The sequence below is a fragment of the Psittacula echo genome, assembly GCF_963264785.1.
Source record: "Psittacula echo genome assembly, chromosome: 2".
NCBI classification, from domain to species: Eukaryota; Metazoa; Chordata; class Aves; order Psittaciformes; family Psittacidae; genus Psittacula; species Psittacula echo.
In genome coordinates this window covers 13,596,861-13,616,299 of record NC_137737.1, presented here as the reverse complement: position 1 = coordinate 13,616,299, position 19,439 = coordinate 13,596,861, and the positions used below count along the sequence as shown (strand labels likewise).

Sequence of the window (19,439 nt, the reverse complement as noted above, 5' to 3'; positions counted from 1 at the left end):
TGCAAAGTATTTGACACTGTCCCACACGACATCCTTGTCTCTAAATTAGAGAGACATCAATTTGATGGGTGGACCACTCGGTGGATAAAGAACTGGCTGGATGGCCGCACGCAAAGAGTTGTGGTCAATGGCTCGATGTCCGCCTGGAAACCAGTAACGAGTGGTGTCCCTCGGGGATCAGTGTTGGGACTGGTCTTGTTCAACATCTTTGTCGGTGACATGGACAGTGGGATTGAGTGCGCCCTCAGCAAGTTTGCCGATGACACCAAGCTGTGTGGTTTGGTTGATACGCCAGAGGGAAGGGATGCCATCCAGAGGGACCTCGACACGCTTGTGAGGTGGGCTGATGCCAACCTTATGAAGTTGAACCATGACAAGTGCAAGGTCCTACACCTGGGTCGGAGCAATCCCAGGCACAGCTACAGGTTGGGCAGAGAAGAGATTCAGAGCAGCCCTGCAGAGAAGGACTTGGGGGTGCTGGTCGATGAGAAAATGAACATGAGGCAGCTGCAGTGTGCGCTCACAGCCCAGAAAGCCAACCGTATCCTGGGCTGCATCAAGAGGAGCGTGACCAGCAGGTCAAAGGAGGTGATCCTGCCTCTCTACTCTGCTCTCGTGAGACCTCACTTGGAGTATTGTGTGCAGTTCTGGTGTCCTCAACATAAAAAGGACATGGAACTGTTGGAACAAGTCCAGAGGAGGCCACGAGGATGATCAGGGGACTGGAGCACCTCCCGTATGGAGACAGGCTGAGAAAGTTTGGGCTGTTCAGCCTGGAGAAGAGAAGGCTGCGTGGAGACCTCATAGCAGCTTTCCAGTATCTGAAGGGGGCCTACACGGATGCTGGGGATGGACTCTTCATTAGGGACTGTAGTGACAGGACAAGGGGTAACAGGTTAAAACTTAAAGTTTTAAGTTTTAACTTAAAATTGGATATAAGGATTGGATATAAGGAAGAGGTTCTTTACTGTAAGGGTGGTGGGGCACTGGAATGGGTTGCCCAGGAAAGCTGTGAATGCTCCATCCCTGGCGGTGTTCAAGGCTACGTTGGACCCTTGGGTGGCATGGTTTAGTGTGAGGTGTCCCTGCCCATGGCAGGGGGGTTGGAACTTGAGGATCTTAAGGTCCTTTCGAACCCTAACTATTCTATGATTCTATGAAAATAAAGTCTAAAAATTACACATATGACTGGATACAAATGGGAAACTACTGTAGAAACAGAGCTGAGAGTATAAAATTGAAAAAAAAATCAATTTGTTCAATGTCTTTTTAGTAAGATATTTAAGATCCCTTCCAACCCAAACCATTCTGTGAGTCTGTGTAACACTTCTTTTGTAAGTATTAGAATGAAGGCAAAGGCTTAGCTTATCTAAGAGTCTTTAAGCACAACTCATACATCAGTGAGAAGCAGTTTTGCAGGATAATTACCAGTCAACAATGCAAATAGAGTGACACTTCTACCTGATATACAAAGACACTGCTAGCACTCTGAGTGCCTCGTAGCACCATCAGTAAGACCGTGAGAAATGCTGCTGTCTCAGTTAACATTCTCATTTTCATCTAGTAACCACTGCATTAGATTCAGCATATGCTTTCCTCATGGAGCAGAAGCCAAAGTAATGATGATCGTGACTACCAGACTGCGGGTTTGCTGAGTTGCCAGGAAATGCATGTGAACAACTTCCATTCAAGTTCTGGGGTCTCCAGTTAAATGAAACTCTTAGTGGAAAACATTCGCTTTCATTCAAAGTCCCACAAATTTTCAACAAAAACTCAAGGAATTTCCAGTCGACCGCTGAATCAAATGAAAACTCCAGAATCTATGGGGTTTTGCCGCAAAGAAATAATCCCTGGAAAACTTTCAATGAAATTAATTTTTCATGTCTATCTATGTTTTTTTTTTTATTAGGAAAATATTTCCTGGTTGCTTTTAACAATACGTATATAACTGCATATAGTTAAAAAAAATAGGCCCATTAGAATATTTATCAACCAGAAGATGTAGCAATCAGTTGTTAATTGTGTAAAGTCCATATATTAAACACAACAGGTTTTCATTCTTCAAACCCTGTTTATATCTGAAGAAATGCCTGACTGATAAAGAGAATCAGCTCACAATGCCAAATCCTTGCAAAAACCCTGAGGCTCCAAGCAGGGGGAGAAATCCGACTACAATGGAGCATGATAAATGCTGCATGATAAATTCTGCATGAAATATAAACATAATGCCTCATGTTAGGCATTTTAAAACACTTGATTATCTTGCTGAGATCAGATATCAGAGCTAATGCAGAAAAGGCATTTTCATTGCACATCTTGTTACCCCCTCCCCAAAATGATGCATAGATCTGTTTTCTTATTAACATTGGACATGGTATAGGTTTTCACATTTAAAACCCACTATAAAGCTCCATATTTTTGTAAATCATCTCTTTTTGTTGGTTAAGAAACTATTACTTTTCTCCATCTGGAGAAGTTTAATAAATGGCAGGCAAATCATTAGAAACAATTAAGCAAGCAGTGATACAAACCATGCTTTGCCCATTATGAAACTCTACCCTTTCTCTTTGACACACACAGTTATGAGGTTTACCGCATTACTGGAGAGCAGATCTGTGACTTGTTACAGTTCAGTTTTCTACTTCTATGTGGGAAAAAAAAAATTACTCATAGGGCAACTTGTAAGTGTGTTAATAATAACATAAGATAAGAGATGGAGCAGGACAAATGCTGGCTCTGCCAATATACAGATGCTTTCTCCTTTACCTGTTATCACTTTGTTTTATTGAAAATATCCATCTAGTTAAAGCACCAGAACATCTGTTCTTTATCTAGTTTTAACCAATAACTGGCTGGGGGGGAGAGGGGGAAGGGAAGACCTATAAACCCACAAGAATGAAATCAGAATCAGAAGAATTAATAGCCTGGTTCACAAAAGCTTTAATGTCCTCAAATCCTGCTTTCACTCCTTCTCAGTAAATAGCTAAGGGCACTGCATGACAGTGGGGGCTTAATTGCTCTGGACCACAGTCTGTCCACGGAGGCAGACATGTGTTATTCATTATGAGCTGAGTGGCATTCATGCCTAGGAGAACAGAAAGGGGAAAAAAGGTGAAAGACTATTTTTCACAATAAATGATTTCCCACCACCTCAGCATGATTTATCATTCCCTAGTTCCATCTAGCGGTCAAAAAGTGCTTGTAATAGATACAGTCACAGCAGCAAGACAAGTTCCTTTGGCCTGCATGACAAGAGTTTGTTACAATAAACCATCCATATACTTTGCCGTATCAGGAACTCATCTAATTGCCATGTGAAATGTAATCTATAGATAATACTTGAATAACACTGCAATGCTATGAGACATTTAATGGAACCTCCTCACACACTTGTCTTTTTAGTGTCACAGTTTCTTCCCTGTACTGTACTCTTATCAGCAATGCTATAAACATTTTCATACCAGGGCCATATAGCAAGTCTGAATCCTTGCATGTGTATATGTTTGTTCTCATGGATAAAAGCTGCCCACTCCTCAATGACCATGCTACTAAAAATAATTACTCCTCCCTTTTGAACCTGCAACTACATCCAAGATGTGGCACTTGAGTAACCAGAGCTCTTTACTGAGCGCATGATGAAAGGTAAAAGAAAAACAAATGGAAGTATCTTCATTCCTGCAGAAGTAAGATGCCCTACTTGCAGTTCTTGGTATAATACATTCAGATAAGAAAGCACACCATCCCTTCACACTGTACCTATGGCAGCCAATCAACAATGCATTGGGCAGCATACTGTGATTCAGAAACTTGCACCAAGGACCATACATCACTCAGAATAAAAGAGATAGATATACAAAACCAGAAAGAGCGGTCAAGCAGGAAAGCAATCAAAATAAGGATCAGTTTTACCTGCAGTGTGAAGTTGAGAGACTGAAAAAGACATTCGTGGTTTTCCAACTGAACAAAGTTGGACGCTTCCACAGAATCACCATAGAAAAATGAAGTAGGGAAGACTTCTCTGAAAGATCAAGACACAAATTTAGTAAGCTGTGTTTGTCACCAAAATTAAATACATTTGTGGCAAGCTGAATTGCATCCCTTGCTTTCAGGTCTTGTGAAATTCTATGAGAGCATTTAACAATTTATTATTTGTGATTTAATTTTCTCTTGACAACACTGGACTACACAAACAGCATCTCAACTGACCCAGGTTAACATCCCACCACCAAGGCAGACTTCTTTTGATTACTTTATCTCCTTTTCTCCTTTCCTATCACAAAACCTCTTCTCCAGGGCCCCTGAAATGGATGATTTCTGAGAGTCCAATAGCTTGTGCAATGCAGGAAATCATTGCACTAACAAGTTAATCTAAAGAAACCATTACTAATAGGAATACTTTCAGTTGAATATCCACTAAAGTAACATTCCAATTTTATCTACTATTTATATAGCACTGCAGGAAAAACCCACTTCATTAATTATCTGAGCTTCATTACCTTTATGATTAACAGATGGTTAAAGGGAAGAGTAGAGAGGGATATAACTTGCTTTCAACTACAGTGGCACAGGCCAAGTCTCCTCAACTACTCTTATCATCTTATCACAAAGTAAAAAGCAGTAGGGCTTTATCAGAAAAGATTGGAAGCACAAACAGTACCTGGAAATCCTGCAGAAGAAGACTAGGAGTGCTTTAAGCATCCTTTGTGAGTCCTTTTAATCTGGGGCTGCTGTACTGATTTGAAAAGGTGCTAGTTTCAGGACAAACCTTGGTGAGGGACTGCTTAAAATTCTGCTTCCTTCCAAGTTTGTCCTTTTGGGTCAGAGTTTTTTGTGACAGGATTTTAAGCCTGTTTAGGTACATTTCCTTCTTTCCTGCCTGCCTCCTATGCCAGAAATTGCCAGGGAAACAGCAAGAGACAGATTTATCCCTCCCATTTACAGTGTTGTGCCAGAATGCTCCTCCCAACCATGGTACAGGCCCTTCCGGGCTATTTATGAGCAGGAATGAAGTTTGCTCTTGTAGACTCAAATGCAGGATAGCTAATAAAAACAAACTTTAAAAATACACTGTCCCAGAAAGAGTATTACTAATATTACCATGCATGAGGATATTGTTCCCTCCAATGAACCCAACTTTTTCCTGGTAGTTCTGTGAACTTGAATTAAATAAGCCTTGTCTATGAGAAAGAATAAAGTAATCTACATAGTCAGTTGGATGGGGCTTGTAAATTCAGAGACTTTGTGCTTTAGAAATAGTACGTTCTGAAGAGAGAGAAAAGAGCCAAATTCATATCAGTTTTTTTGGCATGCAGTATTCTGTAGGCGAGATCTAAGGACACAGACAAAAGCATTTGTATCTGTAAAGCTGTACAAAAATCCTTCTTTATCAAAGCATCAAGAAGCAAGGGACACAGAGTTAATTTTCTACACAATCTGCAACTATGAAAGCACTCAAAAACTTTCAGAACATGCTGCTGAGACTGTACTGGCTATATAGAGGAGATTTTTGTCCTTGCTAGCCATCTTATGAGATCTGACAGTGCACTTCACATCTCTGAGCAGGCTTAAGCATGTCTTCTACCCGTTCTGACTATTGTGTCAGTAATTAAGGGATTTTATTTCTATGTAAGAAGGGAGGAAATCATCTTTACCCAGCAGATTTTACCCAGGTTTTCAGCCAAACCAAATGTCAGTGCAGGTATATTTGTTCCTTCGTATGTAGCATGCTGGTCAAGGGAACTTTTGACTTCTACTGATGCTAAACTGCCCTGGTCATTTTGACAATGTGTATTCCCCGAGGATTGTCATAAATGGTGCTTAAACCAGACACTGACCTCTTGGAGACACTACTGATGATTTTTTGCTTCCCCAGTTTCAGAATGAATGTCAACTTTCTCAATCTATGTGGACTCTAATTCACCACAAGTGACCAGGTCCCCCGTTACAACTCAAGCACAGTCTATGCTAGAGGACAGTCTGTCTGTGGGGACCAACCACAAATCTTTTATTCTACACTTAAGATTGGTGCAGGAATGGAAGGGAAAACCCTTGAGTACAAAGGCAGGAGGAACTCACACATGAGCAACCATGGAGAGAGGACAGTGGCTACATATTATACAAGTAATTCAGTCAAAGGGTGATTCCTTAGTTGCTGTTCAGATGCCTCACAGACTTGGGACCAGAGGGAGTGGTAAAATGAACAGAAGCAGAAGTGAATTCTGATTGTGAAATTAAACAGAAAGACAAACAGCTGGAGTCCACCAAGCTCCTTAAAATCCCAGAACATTTGACCCTAACCTTTGTCTTGGTGATTGATTCTCAACCATATCCTTAAAGACATGACCTAAGGAACAAGGTGTGATTTACTTGCTCTATTTTGATTTTATTTTGAGGTCCATCATACCTACAGAATCACATGAATTAAAGTCTGATCATTACTACAAACGTCATGGTAACTAATTAGCATTAAATTAATGGAGTTTCTCTAGGGAGTGAGAAAGAGGTACAGTATTGGAATGAAAGGCATGACAAATAAAATTCCCAGATAATGAATGAGTTTGTCTGTATGACCAGAGTCTGGGAAACAGGGAAAAAGCAACAGTCCCGCTACATGTAAACAAAGAGAAGAATTCAATTTTTCACTGGAAGAGACTCAGATGTTATTTTTAGGATTATCATTATTTTTGTTGTTTTCATCTGGTGACTGGTACTTACCCATTGATAGACGAGTCCACTTCATGCATCAGGGGCACCGACAGGGTTAGGGTATTATCATGCAGAGATTCAGTGCGTTCTAGGTTTCCACTGTGAAAGAAAGGAAAAATAAACATGCTATAAATTGACAGCCTTCACAAAATATCACACAGTTTCACAGCTAGTATCTCTCTGCCTTCCTACCCTGAGCCCCTCTATTTGAGTGATGTCAGCTCCTTAAGAAGCCTCCTGAAGATTAAGAGCTACATTTGTTCACCCACCTTGGAGAGGTACATAACATAGGCACGCACATAAAGCATGTGCATTGTGGTTGCTCTTGTGTAGCTCATCGTGGTGTGACACGATGTGGCTCACACCAAAAAACCTATCTTGGAGCAAGGTGCGCATTCAAATGGCAGTGCAAAACTACAGTAGCCATCATGCACAGTGGAGAGAAGCAAGGACATTTAGACTCCAATGCAAGGGGTGATTCTCTCCCAGCCTGACTGCACATCAGTTTGGGAGGGATACGTACACCCCACGGAGGGTTCTGACTCTCCATATACCTGCATTGTACCACGGCATCAATTTGGTGCCGCTACAAGCAGCTTTTCTGGGTGAGACCCTCATACTAAACTGGACACAACCTCTCAGCAGTTCCATCCCCTCTTTCTGTACTTAGCTGTCACTTCTATTTTACATTTTCAGAAGTAGCTACCTCAACTGGTCAAAAGCAGAGGGAGGAAAGACAAAAGTGTGCAATCGTGTCTGATTTGAGTCAGTTTATTTCAGTGTGAGTGCTTCTGTATGAAGTCTGTGAAAGGTGCCTGTGAAATGCATGTCCAACATGCAAACCTGCAATTATTCTAATTCTGATGGTGAGTCTGCTAGGTGGGTGACAGCTTGGAACAATAATCTTGAGAAATATGTTACATATATTTCCAATTTCTGCAGCAGTGACTCTGCAATCACTTTTGCCTTGCAATTCATTGGATTTACTCGCAAATCAAGCTGGCAAAGCTAAAGATATGATCCTATTTATTTGAGGACAGTATCACTGAGGCAACAGCAGGCAGTAACATCCCAAGTGGTACCATGCAGATGATGAGTTGCTCAGATTACAAAAACAGAGCCTGCTGGCTACATACATGAGTAGATAGAGCTCCGCTTTCTGTAACTGACACATTGGCCATGTCTGCTAATAAAACTATGGCCCAGATGGAAAACCCCATAAAATCCCAGTCCCAGGAAAAAAACACTTAATAAAAGGTTTTCCTCTGAACAGGCTTGAAGAAGAGTCCAAATTGGAGACATTTCTCATCCAACACAAATACCGAGATACCGTGGTGGCAAACAGAATAAGCAAGTAGGATTCTATACAGGATTCATGGGTACTTGCTTATCCGGTTCAAATGGATCAAAGGTACTGTCAGAAAAGCAGAATACAGTGCAGTGAATCTAGCTCTAGAAAAACAGCTCACACCATGAGCGCAGAAAAGGCTTTGGGGTTTTATTGCTGGTTTTCTAAACAAAAAGAGCAAATATAAGACAATGTTCAGATCTCTGTCCAGTTGATCTCTCCCACTACTGAACCAGTCTCTTGTTACAGGAACTACTGCTAGAATTGCAGCTTCAAGAACAGGCTTAAGTGGCCTCTTGAAGGACAAAGCTTACTTTCCCATGACAGCATGTCATAGGTTTTCTGTGTCCAGCCAGTTCAGCCAGACTAGCCTTGGTTTTGTGTGGAAACAATGTCCCCAGTCATTGCAGTCTGGCCACAACACAGACACTTCCTCTCCATTTCATTATCACTGACTTTACCCCAAGGCTCCCTGCAATTCTTGTGGTAGAAAGATTTTATTACACTTATTTCACAGCATGGGAATTGAGCAATTTGCCCAAAGTCACAGAGAAAATTAGGGTAATCAGCACTGGGACACGCACTGTTGTCTTTGGAGGTTCAGCTGAATCCTTCAAAACACAACTGTCTTCCTGCCCATCCTTCTGAAATGAGAAACTTGCTCCTAAACCCCTCTGAGCATTCAGACTATGTGTGCAAGCTACTATTTATTTCTTTGCTCCATCTAAAGGCACTGACTAACCCTTCTCACTGGTGGGGCACAGAAATGTGAGGAGTGAGATTACAGAGAAAATCCCTTTGCTATCCAAGGCAGGGAAATGAGTGGCACAATCTGGAAAACACTGGGTGGGCAAACTTAAAGCACTGCAGACCCATCTTTGCACCAGCTGGCATGCACCTAACAGATACTGATGCATCTCCCTGACCTAGAAGCATCACAAGGTCATCTGAACACACTATGAACTCCTCCTCATGGAGAATAAAACTTCTCTAACGTCCAAGACATGGTCTTGCCTCTCTAATACAAGGTCTCATTTTCAGTGTTTCATGCCAGCACCACGTGCTGCAGGATCTTGTTCCCACCTGCAGTTGCTACTGCAAGGGAAGGACTGTGCCCTATGAGAGCAATCACTCAGCAACTGCTACTGCTTCTCTCTCCTCTCCAGCTACTTGATGAGGCATCATCAAACTGGGGAGGAGAATTCAGGCTGGAGGCCCTGATTTTGACACAGGAGGGTATGAAGTCGGCATACTTACACAGTAAGGGAAGCAGGAACTAATCTCACACCTAGCACGTCATGGCCCAGGTTAACACAGCTGTGCTACCATCAGTTATACTGTCTCATATACACCCTGACAATGCTTGTGACCAAATCACCCACAGAGTCTGCTTCTTTGTGACAAATCATCTTAGGAGGGACAGAGCATGTGTCACACCTCATATTGTGCCCAAGATAAAAATCACTATGCGTGCACACTTGGCATCACCCTACTTCAATGCGGGCTCCAAGCGCCCTTGGGGAAATACCCTATTCAGCTGTTTCATGCAGTCTGTCATAGATCATTGAAGATCCATAGGGGAAAAAAATAGATACGCAACTTTGCAAACTGTCAGTGAGATTCCTGACCATCTGATGAAAGCATTTATCTTTTTTGGTTTGCATCCAAGCACGCTTATTTCATTCAAATGCTGGAACAAATGTGCCTGCCTGGTGCTGATCGTCAACCGCAGCTGAGCTGAGCTTGATACAGGGCCCAAAGGGATGGGCACAGAAACACGAAGGCCTTCCATTTGAGGGAACACAAACTGCTCCTTCAGAATTGCAACTGCTTGGAAAAGAAAGCCTGAGTATGACCCTACCTCATTTTTCAGGAAGCTGTGTCACATGGTTCCTCTATATTACCAAAATATATGCATTTAGCCCCAGAAACTTAACCTTACCTACTACACATACATGTCTACCACTAATAACACAGAACTGTCAAGCATACGCAAGGCACACTTCATGTAACAAAGGATATTCAAGTCATCAAGAGGTACAAAGGTTCCCTTACCTTTGTGCAGTGACAAGGAAGGTAAGTGTTTCTTCCTGCCCAGACAAGTGGCTTGTATCAAAGATCACACTGAAGTCATACTGTGCAAAGGAAAAGTAGTATTTAGAGACAAATATTGTTTCAAAATGCATTTATTCTGAAACTCCCCATATATTTTACCGGCCTAGCTGTACAAAAGTAGTGCATTTAGATACATGTAAGACAGCTTCCTCTACTGTAGCATAGCTTTTAAATCTTAGCAATTGTATCTCTGTTCAATTTTTCCTTTATTGTAAAAGGGCCTTTACTGGAATTGTCATTCAAAGGTATTTCTTGAGGAGATCGTCTGCCAGGGAAAGGGTCTTCCAGTATAAGAGGATCTCTGCCTGAAACTACCTCAGCACTAACCTTTATGTTGTTACTTGCTGGTGAAGAGATCTTTTGGGGGGAATAACGATCATGCCTCAGGCCTGCACAGAGACTTGGAGCGACTGGCACAAGCTAAAGCTTTATGGCCACCCACCATAATGGATAAAATGAGGTGTTAATTTTGAAAAGAGAATCTATGATGACCCCTGTAGCACTACATTAACTTCTCCATGCAGTAACTTTTCTACCTAACTCCAAAACAGGTTTTGGCAAAGTGAAAGTTTCCAAATTTGTGATTTCAATGGCTTGCTGACAAAACCTGAAAATAACCCAACTATGTCATTCTGGAGCAAAAAACTCAGATTATTCTATTCCAGATAATATTTTGCTACTGCACTTATTTTGGCCATTTCATTTAAAATCTTTTTAAATGCTTCAAAAGAGCATATTGCAGTCAATAAAACTTCTAAACCAAAAAAAAATCATGTCAGGTCAACAGTCAATTCAAATTGAAAGAATTAGGCTTTGAAGTTGAAAACTTCTGAAAAAAATCAGACTGATTTTGTTCAGGTCATCCCGAAGTTATACCTCATCTTCTCACCCTTCTGGGTTGGTCATTTGTACAGCTTGGTTTAGTGACAGAAAGAACCCAGCTGAATTTCTAAACATCATGAATTCATCTTCGTCTACCAATCAAAATCTTCTTGCAAAGCTACCAGGAGACCATAATACAAAAAAGTCCCTAAGGCATTTTCATTGTAATGTGTACAAATTCAGTTGCATTTTAATGTGAGAGAAGATAAAAATAAAAACAAAATAAGGCAACTTAAATAAGACAGAGTCCTGTTCTGATTTTCTGCAGAGGAAATATGCACGGTTTTCATAGTTGCAACTATGGATCATTTTTTAAGAGAATTGTATTGTAGTGCACAAGGTCCTGTCATTGGCTCTATCTGGTGGGAAAGAGGACGGCTACCCTCCATAACTGCGCAAGGCTTGGATATCTGGAGTTAGAAAGCTACCGAAAGTATCAGTCCCTGACATTTAACAGAGCAGTTGCCTTTCCAGTCACTCCTTGGAGACAAAGAGGTGAATGGACCATCACTCTGCAAATGCAAGCATCAAAACATTACCCTAGATTTCGATCTCATGAAAGGAAATCCCACGCTGCACTTGAGGAAATCCGACTCCAGCAACTCACAGGCAATGCCCAGCTCCTCCTGTAAGAAAATAAAAAAGACCTTGAGATGATAGATTTCGGGAAAAAGAGAATTACTAAGAAATGCCATTGTGATAAAGTATTGTAGAAAATGAAACATTTCCCACCATAGTACTGTTATTCCCAGAAAACTAATACTCATTGAATAAGGGGAAAAGCAGTGCTGTGCTTCCTTACTCCACCTTAGCTGGACCAGCACCAAGAAGACGACCATCAGAATATCGCTCTGAGAGACAGACCGTAGGGAAATACTGTGTAACTAAACACGTTAGGGTCAGGGGTTCAGCCCAAGTTCTTGGATAACCAGACCGCCAGCTGTTATCTCTGTTTATCAAAAGACAGCTTTCAGAATATCGTTCACCAAGGCAGTTTTTCAAGGTACCAACATAATAAAGAGAGAACTGTGTTAGGCAACAGTGACCAAACCATGCCACACACAGATGCTGGAGAAAACATTAATCTGATCCTGGTGTCAATTGCTGTGCTGGTCTCTTTCTGTGGTCCATGGGATAAGCCACATTGGTATGGATACCAACTTCCTTTAGTGATAAAATGATGGCATAGATAAAGTAGAGGGATGAACCTCTCCTCATGCTAAACATTGACAGACTATGAACATTGTCAATAATACAAATGAAAAAGGTTAGAGCAGCTCTACCCTGCTTGAATGCTGACTCCACTACAATAGAAATACTTCTGTTGAATGAAGAGTGTTTCATTGCTCCGTAAAGTATCTGGCTCCAAGCTAGCATGTTCCCATCTCCAGATTATCAGGGAACAGTTTTTATGCTCTGCCACTGTGGACGAGTTAATCTCACTAAACTTTAGGAGTGGGATTCAGCTCCAGAAACTGATACGCATTTTTAGGTGCCTACACAGCAAGTGATTGCTATGTGATCGAGGCATCATTGCTCCCATCATAGTCAATGGATGCAGAAAACAGTTCAGCAAAACCAAATGCAGATGTTTAGTTTAGACTGGGCTGTATACCTCTTTAAGCCCTATACTGAAGCTATGGACTTGATGTTATAGAGCTACAATATAAATGGCTAGATTCAGACATCTGAATCCAGATTTAACCCTATTCTAGACATGTAGCTGAGAATCTCTTAGTTAAGGGCATACAATTTATTTGACCTATTTTTATTATCTTCATCAGTCTGCAAAGCCCAGGCTCTGTCTTATTTTGTACATTTCCCAAATCATTTCAAATATGAGTTCTGCTTTAAATATGCACTTAAAAGTTATATGAGTACCATTCTCAGCTGGAGCAATCACATGTGGAAGTGGCTTACTGAACTGGGTTATAGGCACCTCTAGGAAATGCCTCTGGGCCTTTCACGTGCTAACAAAAGCACTTAGTGTTCTACAGATGCTACTATTATCCTAATTATGAATCTGACAGCATTCAGACTCTCGATCTTTTAACTCCTTCCTGTGATATCTGAAAGACAAGGTCTCCCTTATCTTCAAAATCATGATACAAATCAGGGCCTACATTTATAGAGAATTATAAACCTAATGCTACCTTTCTTATCTGACTCAGACAGCATTTCATTGGTTTTGTATGAAAAGAAATTAAAGCAAGGAGAAAATCAAAGCATGCTTGGAGATGCTGATGGTGTTGATATTACTCCAGTACTACTCAAATACCAGAGCATTGGCCTCCACGTTCAGCTTCTTTATGGATTTGTTTCCTTGCAATCTTCAGTAGGCTTCTACTTCCAAAAATACAAAAGATGGCATTGCCCAGCAAATCAAATATCTAACTTCAGTCATACAAAGCTGCTGTCCCCAATCACTGTGTTTAGAGTTTTTCCTCCATTTAAACAAAACAGCAGAGTTTCATGGATGAAGCATCCCCTTCACTTTTCCTCTCCGTAGTCTGTGAGGGTCTCCTGTTCTATGCAAGTGACCAAATGAACACAAACTCTTGGCAGCTGCATAACCAAACAGAAAACTTCACAGCTGTTTCCTCTGGGAACATTCTTGGTTCTGCGTTGTTCAAATGTCCCTTGTTGTCTAACTGTGGCAACCTATGAACTTTCTTTCACCAACTCCCAGACTCTGTTCATTCAAGGGGGGTTTTCTATTTACATAGCTGTCTGGTGGTGACAGTGACCAGACAGACCCAAGACACTGCCTACTCTCCTCAAGGCCATATCCCTTCAGAGATGTTAAAAAACAGGATAACAGAAAGAACTCTCATCTTGGTAATGGGAGAAGTGCAGTACTTCATCATTTTGCACACTGATGGCTGCCTGCAGCCCTGACAGCAGGCACACAGATGTTTTATAATGGCCTGTTAAGGAAACAACAGATAATGTTGCATGGTTTTCCTGTTGTTGCTTGCAACAGCTTAACGGATGCAGTAAAACTGACTTGAACAACCTTCTGGCTTCATTAGCATACCATCCACTTTAATGATTAATATTAATACAATGTTACTGAAGTTCTGATTGGGCATTAGGAAAATGTTCTTTACTGAGAGGGTGGTTGGGCTACTGGAACAAGCTCCCCAGGGATCATAGCACCAAACCTGTCAAGAGTTCAAGAAGCATCTCCACAACGCTCTTAAGTCATATGGTTTAGTTTTAGGTAGTTCTGCAAGGAGCAGGGAGCTGGATTCAGTGATCCTTATGGGTCCCTTCCAGCATGAGATATTCTATGATTCCATTAATGCTGCAAATTCAAATTATTCAGTGCTAAACCGCAGCAAACAAGTCTGCCTGTCCCACTCTGCCTCAATCTTCTGCACATCCCTAAATTACAGAGATTACCCAGAAATCTTTTCCCATGGACTCTTTGCCTTTCTCTGTGATTAGATGGAGAAGCTCTGCTGATGAGTAAGCATTTTGTTTCTCCTTCACTGCTCACTATCTGGCTTCAGGCTTTATTTGCAGTGCACTGCTTTGGAGAGAGTGAAAATTGATTCTTCATGGGGTTTCCTACAGTGTTCAGCTCTGTAACATGCAGGCAGTCTGTAAGTCTTTAGTAAGCACTAAATAAATTCAGTTTTCACACTATTCCATTAGGCTGAAGGGTTGATGATGTCTTATCTGACAAACAGGGAATCGAAACAGCACAACTCAGAAATTTTGGATGCTACTTCTCACCGATGTTGGCTAATGCTTTCAGTGTGCAATGCTTCTCTATGAAGCATTCTTCTCCTTCCCCTCTACTCTGCCCTGGTGAGACCGCATCTGGAATATTGTGTCCAGTTCTGGGCCCCTCAGTTCAAGAAGGACAGGGACCTGCTGGAGAGAGTCCAGCACAGGGCAACTAAGATGATTAAGGGAGTGGAGCATCTCCCTTATGAGGAAAGGCTGAGGGAGCTGGGTCTCTATAGTTTGGAGAAGAGGAGACTGCGGGGGGACCTTATTAGTGTATATAAATATATAAAGGGGGAGTGTCATGAGGATGGAGCCAGGCTCTTCTCAGTGGCAAACAATGATAGGACAAGGGGTAATGGGTATAAACTGGAACACAAGAGGTTCCACTTAAACTTGAGAAGAAACTTCTTCTCAGTGAGGGTGACAGAACATTGGAACAGGCTGCCCAGGGAGGTTGTGGAGTCTCCTTCTCTGGAGACATTCAAACCCCGCCTGGACACATTCCTATGTAACCTTATCTAGGTGTTCCTGCTCTGGCAGGGGGATTGGACTAGATGATCTTTTGAGGTCCCTTCCAATCTCTAACATACTGTGATACTGTGATACTGTGTGTGATATAATCCAGTTGAGAACACAGCTTATTGTATGAGTTTCCATACCAGTTTCTAGTTTGCTTTGAAACATAGCCAAAGGGGTTTGAAGTTTCCCTTCCAATGAGACAGCACAAAGTTTATCTGGAAAACTCTGGGGATGTTTTTTTCTGAAACGTGTCACAGCATTTCATATTCTTAAGAGAGTCAATCAGATAAATAGCCAGCTAACTAGCCAAATAGCCATCCTATTACTGTATAACAAATGCAGACCTGGGTATGAGAAACATGAAGCTTAATCTGGCTCACAGGCTGCTTCTCAAAGTCCTGTATCGCAAATAGAAAAGTTTCTGATAACTATAACATGAGCAACGGAACAGTCAAGTTCTATCTCCACTATATGGGGCACATGGGGAAACAGCAACTCAGCCTAAATTCTGCAGCACAATGCTGTCAAACATTATGGACAGAAGTGTTTTGATGTGTAAATATTATGTGTGGCTTCTACCACACAGGAAGCTGGTAATGATCTTATTAATACAGTGACTCTAAGCAGCAACCTGGGAATGTTGCTGTTTGCTAAATCTAAGACTTGAGACAGGAAAAATTTCACCACTGCTCATGTTCTCTTCTCTCTGCTGTTTCAGATATTCACCAACTGTACCATGCAGTCTGTAACGGGGGTCACCAGCTCTCTTCTTCGTGACAGGTAAACAAGACAGATCAAGCTGAATATTTAAACGAGTCCATTCAGCTTGGTACAGAAAGCATTTCAACAAGAGTAAAGCGTTTTAACCACACAGATGGGATGCTGGAAAGACAACTGCTATTTGTCTGCTCTCCTCCTGTAGCAAACATTTTTACAAGATTTCTTAAATATTGTTTACTTTGACCTCAAAGGGTCCTTTTCAACTTGGTTAACTGCCAAACCTAAGACTTAAGAAGAAGGCAAGGAGAATGCCTTAAGAAAACAGTAAGAGAGAACTGCTGGTGGAAGAAAGGTTGCCTGGTTCTGCCTAAAAACACAGTCACAGGTCAGATACTCTGCCTCTGGGAAGAGTCTTCGTGTTGATGTACATGCAAAACATGTTGCTCCTAATTGAGCTCCCTCTCCCGCAATGCAGATAATCAAAACTGGACACAATACATGAAATGGCACATCCCAAAAAAGCATATTGAAACTTCCTCAGCCTCACCTTGACTAACCATTTTCAAATCAGATCACATATGGGGTTTTCCCCAAGGGAGTCTTGCACAGCTTGTATGTGATGACTTATTGAACAGCCAATGCACTCTGACCCTTCTCTGCATCACTTACATCCAACCAAAACCCTCCAACCTTCCTGAGCCTGATCTTGCAGTTCATATATTCTTTTTTTACTTTTTCTCACCCTTAGGGAAAGACTCTTCCCTAAAGGCAGAACAATTCTTCTGAACTGATGTTGCCCTCAACCCAGAGTCATCAGCATGTTTCCTCAGCTTGCTCCCCACGCCATTCCCACCCACAACTGGTTTCAAGCTCCTAGCCTCAAGCATCTCCTTAAGTAATCTCCCCCAGCCCGTTAATTCCCCTTCAACAATCTCCAGTCCTACTCTTTTATCTGACAACTCTTCTACCCTTTTAGTATAGGTCACTTGTCTTATTTTGCACTCACCAGTGCTCTCACAGAGAAGGTGTGAATTCAACCATCCTAACACTCATTTATGGCCTGCTAGCTCTCTGCTTTTCTAAGCACACAAGCTCCTAGTAGGTACTACATCTGAAATGTCAACAGGGAAATGCAACAGAGTGACCTTAAACTTGCAAAAGGATGTGCCAGATACAGCTCTAACTGATTTAATAAAATCATACCAAGATAGTAAATAGAAAGTGATATTAACTTCTGAACTTATGGTAAGTACAGTACTGCTCTGAATACTGTTGATTTTCGGTGCCACAATTGACTTCACCCTTTTAAATACTCTTCTGATTAGCTGTTATTTTTTAATGGATTAAAACCACTAATGATGCACACTGAAAATATCTTCATTGCAGAAGAATCCTATTGTTAGGACAATCTGTATATTTTGCTTAGAAGGAAAACAAAACAAAACAAACCCCAACTTGTTAGGAAGTCCATTTACCAGCAGTTTGTATTTCTTTTTCCTTAATCAAGTTAAATCTTTTGAGGTTTGTTCAGATGGAAAAAAGTCTCCCCTGCAAATCCTGGCTACTCAGACATATACTCTGGAACAGAGGAGAAAATGTCCTGGAAGCCTTGATAATTTATTGGCAGAACAAGAACTTATTTAACTTGTTAGAGGTTTTTTTTATGCTGCTGAACATTTTCCAGAGGGTACAAAAGAAGAATGCCAGGAACGAATATTGAGGGACCCTGCACTTGCTGCCAGAGCAGACTTGTTACTGCTTTTCTTCTTATTACTGGTTTTCTTGCTCTATAACACCTGTCTGTGAACCATTACACTTGACACCACAGGGGACCAGGAAGAGTATCCCCATCTGAGAAGGCTAAACAAAATATGCTAAGAAAATATCACAAAGAAGGGCTACTGTCACTGTGCACTTCATGCTATGCTAAGTCTCAAAAGTTAGACACTGTGCATCTACCTACTATATACTCTGCCCACTAGTTGTCTGGAAACATGGGTTCTTTGACCTGCACCAAAGACGGGCTCACATCAGGCACTGGAAAAAATACAATTTGGCTAAATTTGCACAGTTTCTTATTCTCATCACAGACCCTGACTTAAAGCACATACTTATACCTCAGTAATCCCAATTTTTCACTGTTACTGAAGAATGGCACTCTCCCAAGTAAGAGTTTAGATGGACATCTGGATGCTTTGTTCCACCCAACAGGACAATTTTATAGACCTCACCTTCATTTTAAGCCTTTCTTTTGGGAGCTATCACTGAATATATGTCTGTTCACTGCTGGTAATCTGTTTCCTACACACTTCACTAGCAAAGCCAGCTAGCACAAACACCTCTCATGTCAGGAACCTAAAATAAAGGCTCACATCTTTGATGGTGTTTGAGGTGGCTTCTTCAAATCATTCTTCATAATCTTGGTCTAAGCTCTTCGGTCATACTATCAACTTGTGAGTTTCCCTAGGGTTTTAAGAGCATAATATGTAATTTTGCTCCTACTGTTATTCCCTGCCTTGCAATCATCTTAATGCCTTCACGGAGGCTTCAAGGATATGATTTGTCAATTCATTTAATAGCCAACCCCTGAGCAGACTGATGTGCTTTCCGCGGCAACTGAGGCCACCAAAGAATGTGGGTCACAGTTACCCACACGTTCAGAGCAATTAGGGATGCCTGAGCTCATGAAAGCTTGGGGATTTTTGATTTTCAAGCTGAGTTTCCCTATGACTGAGAGCAAGTGCAGCTCAGAGTAATTTAATCTGGGAGGCCCCTCCATGTGCATACATCAGCTCTGTTTTTCTAACACAGAATTCCACAGATACCACACTTTCCTCCAAAATAGGGCTTCACTGGGTATTTTAAAATCGCAAGAACACAGAGAGGATTAGTGGTGTTACTGACTGGGAACTCTTCCTGGCGCTGTACCATGATTCAAGTAAAAAATCTTCTGAAATGTCTGAAATGATGGGTCTGATCTATCTCTTAAAAGTTTCTGATTATCATCCTTGAAAGCCCTTTGGGCCTCTGTTTTCTTCATGTAACTAGCAGCCTGATGTCTGCTTTGCCTCTTTGTCAACAGTACTCTCTGTTAGCTGAACAAACAGTACTTCCTGTGTTTCTGGGCTGGACCTTGCTAGGCACAGATGTTCCCCAACTCCTTCACCCCACAGTCAACAGTGAAGACATCAGAAACTCACATCTGGAAATCTCAGTATCCCACAGATTGAGCCAGCAGTTTTGGGGTTTGTTTCAGGAGTTAAAAGCACACAGCATTCAAACACCCACTGCCATCAACATCCAGCTCTTAACACTGCACAGCCCAGGGGCTGGACAGAGGAAGGCAGAGGGATGTACTGCATCCCTTAGGCGAGCTTCTCAGGTAGCAGCACAGAGCTGCTTGGGAAGGCCA

At 41.6% G+C, this 19,439-nt stretch overlaps 1 protein-coding gene across 1 annotated transcript in view; it reads right to left on the bottom strand.

Moving 5' to 3' along the window:
• ITGA9 (integrin subunit alpha 9) overlaps window positions 1-19,439 on the bottom strand; it is a gene marked incomplete at both ends in the record, with an annotated part of 216,486 nt that overhangs the window by 38,744 nt on the left and 158,303 nt on the right. Inside the window, 4 exons of the mRNA XM_080610922.1 lie at window positions 3,910-4,018; window positions 6,715-6,804; window positions 10,109-10,188; window positions 11,590-11,676. Coding sequence (XP_080467048.1) covers window positions 3,910-4,018; window positions 6,715-6,804; window positions 10,109-10,188; window positions 11,590-11,676 — 366 coding nt within the window. The remainder of the gene's footprint in view (window positions 1-3,909; window positions 4,019-6,714; window positions 6,805-10,108; window positions 10,189-11,589; window positions 11,677-19,439) is intronic.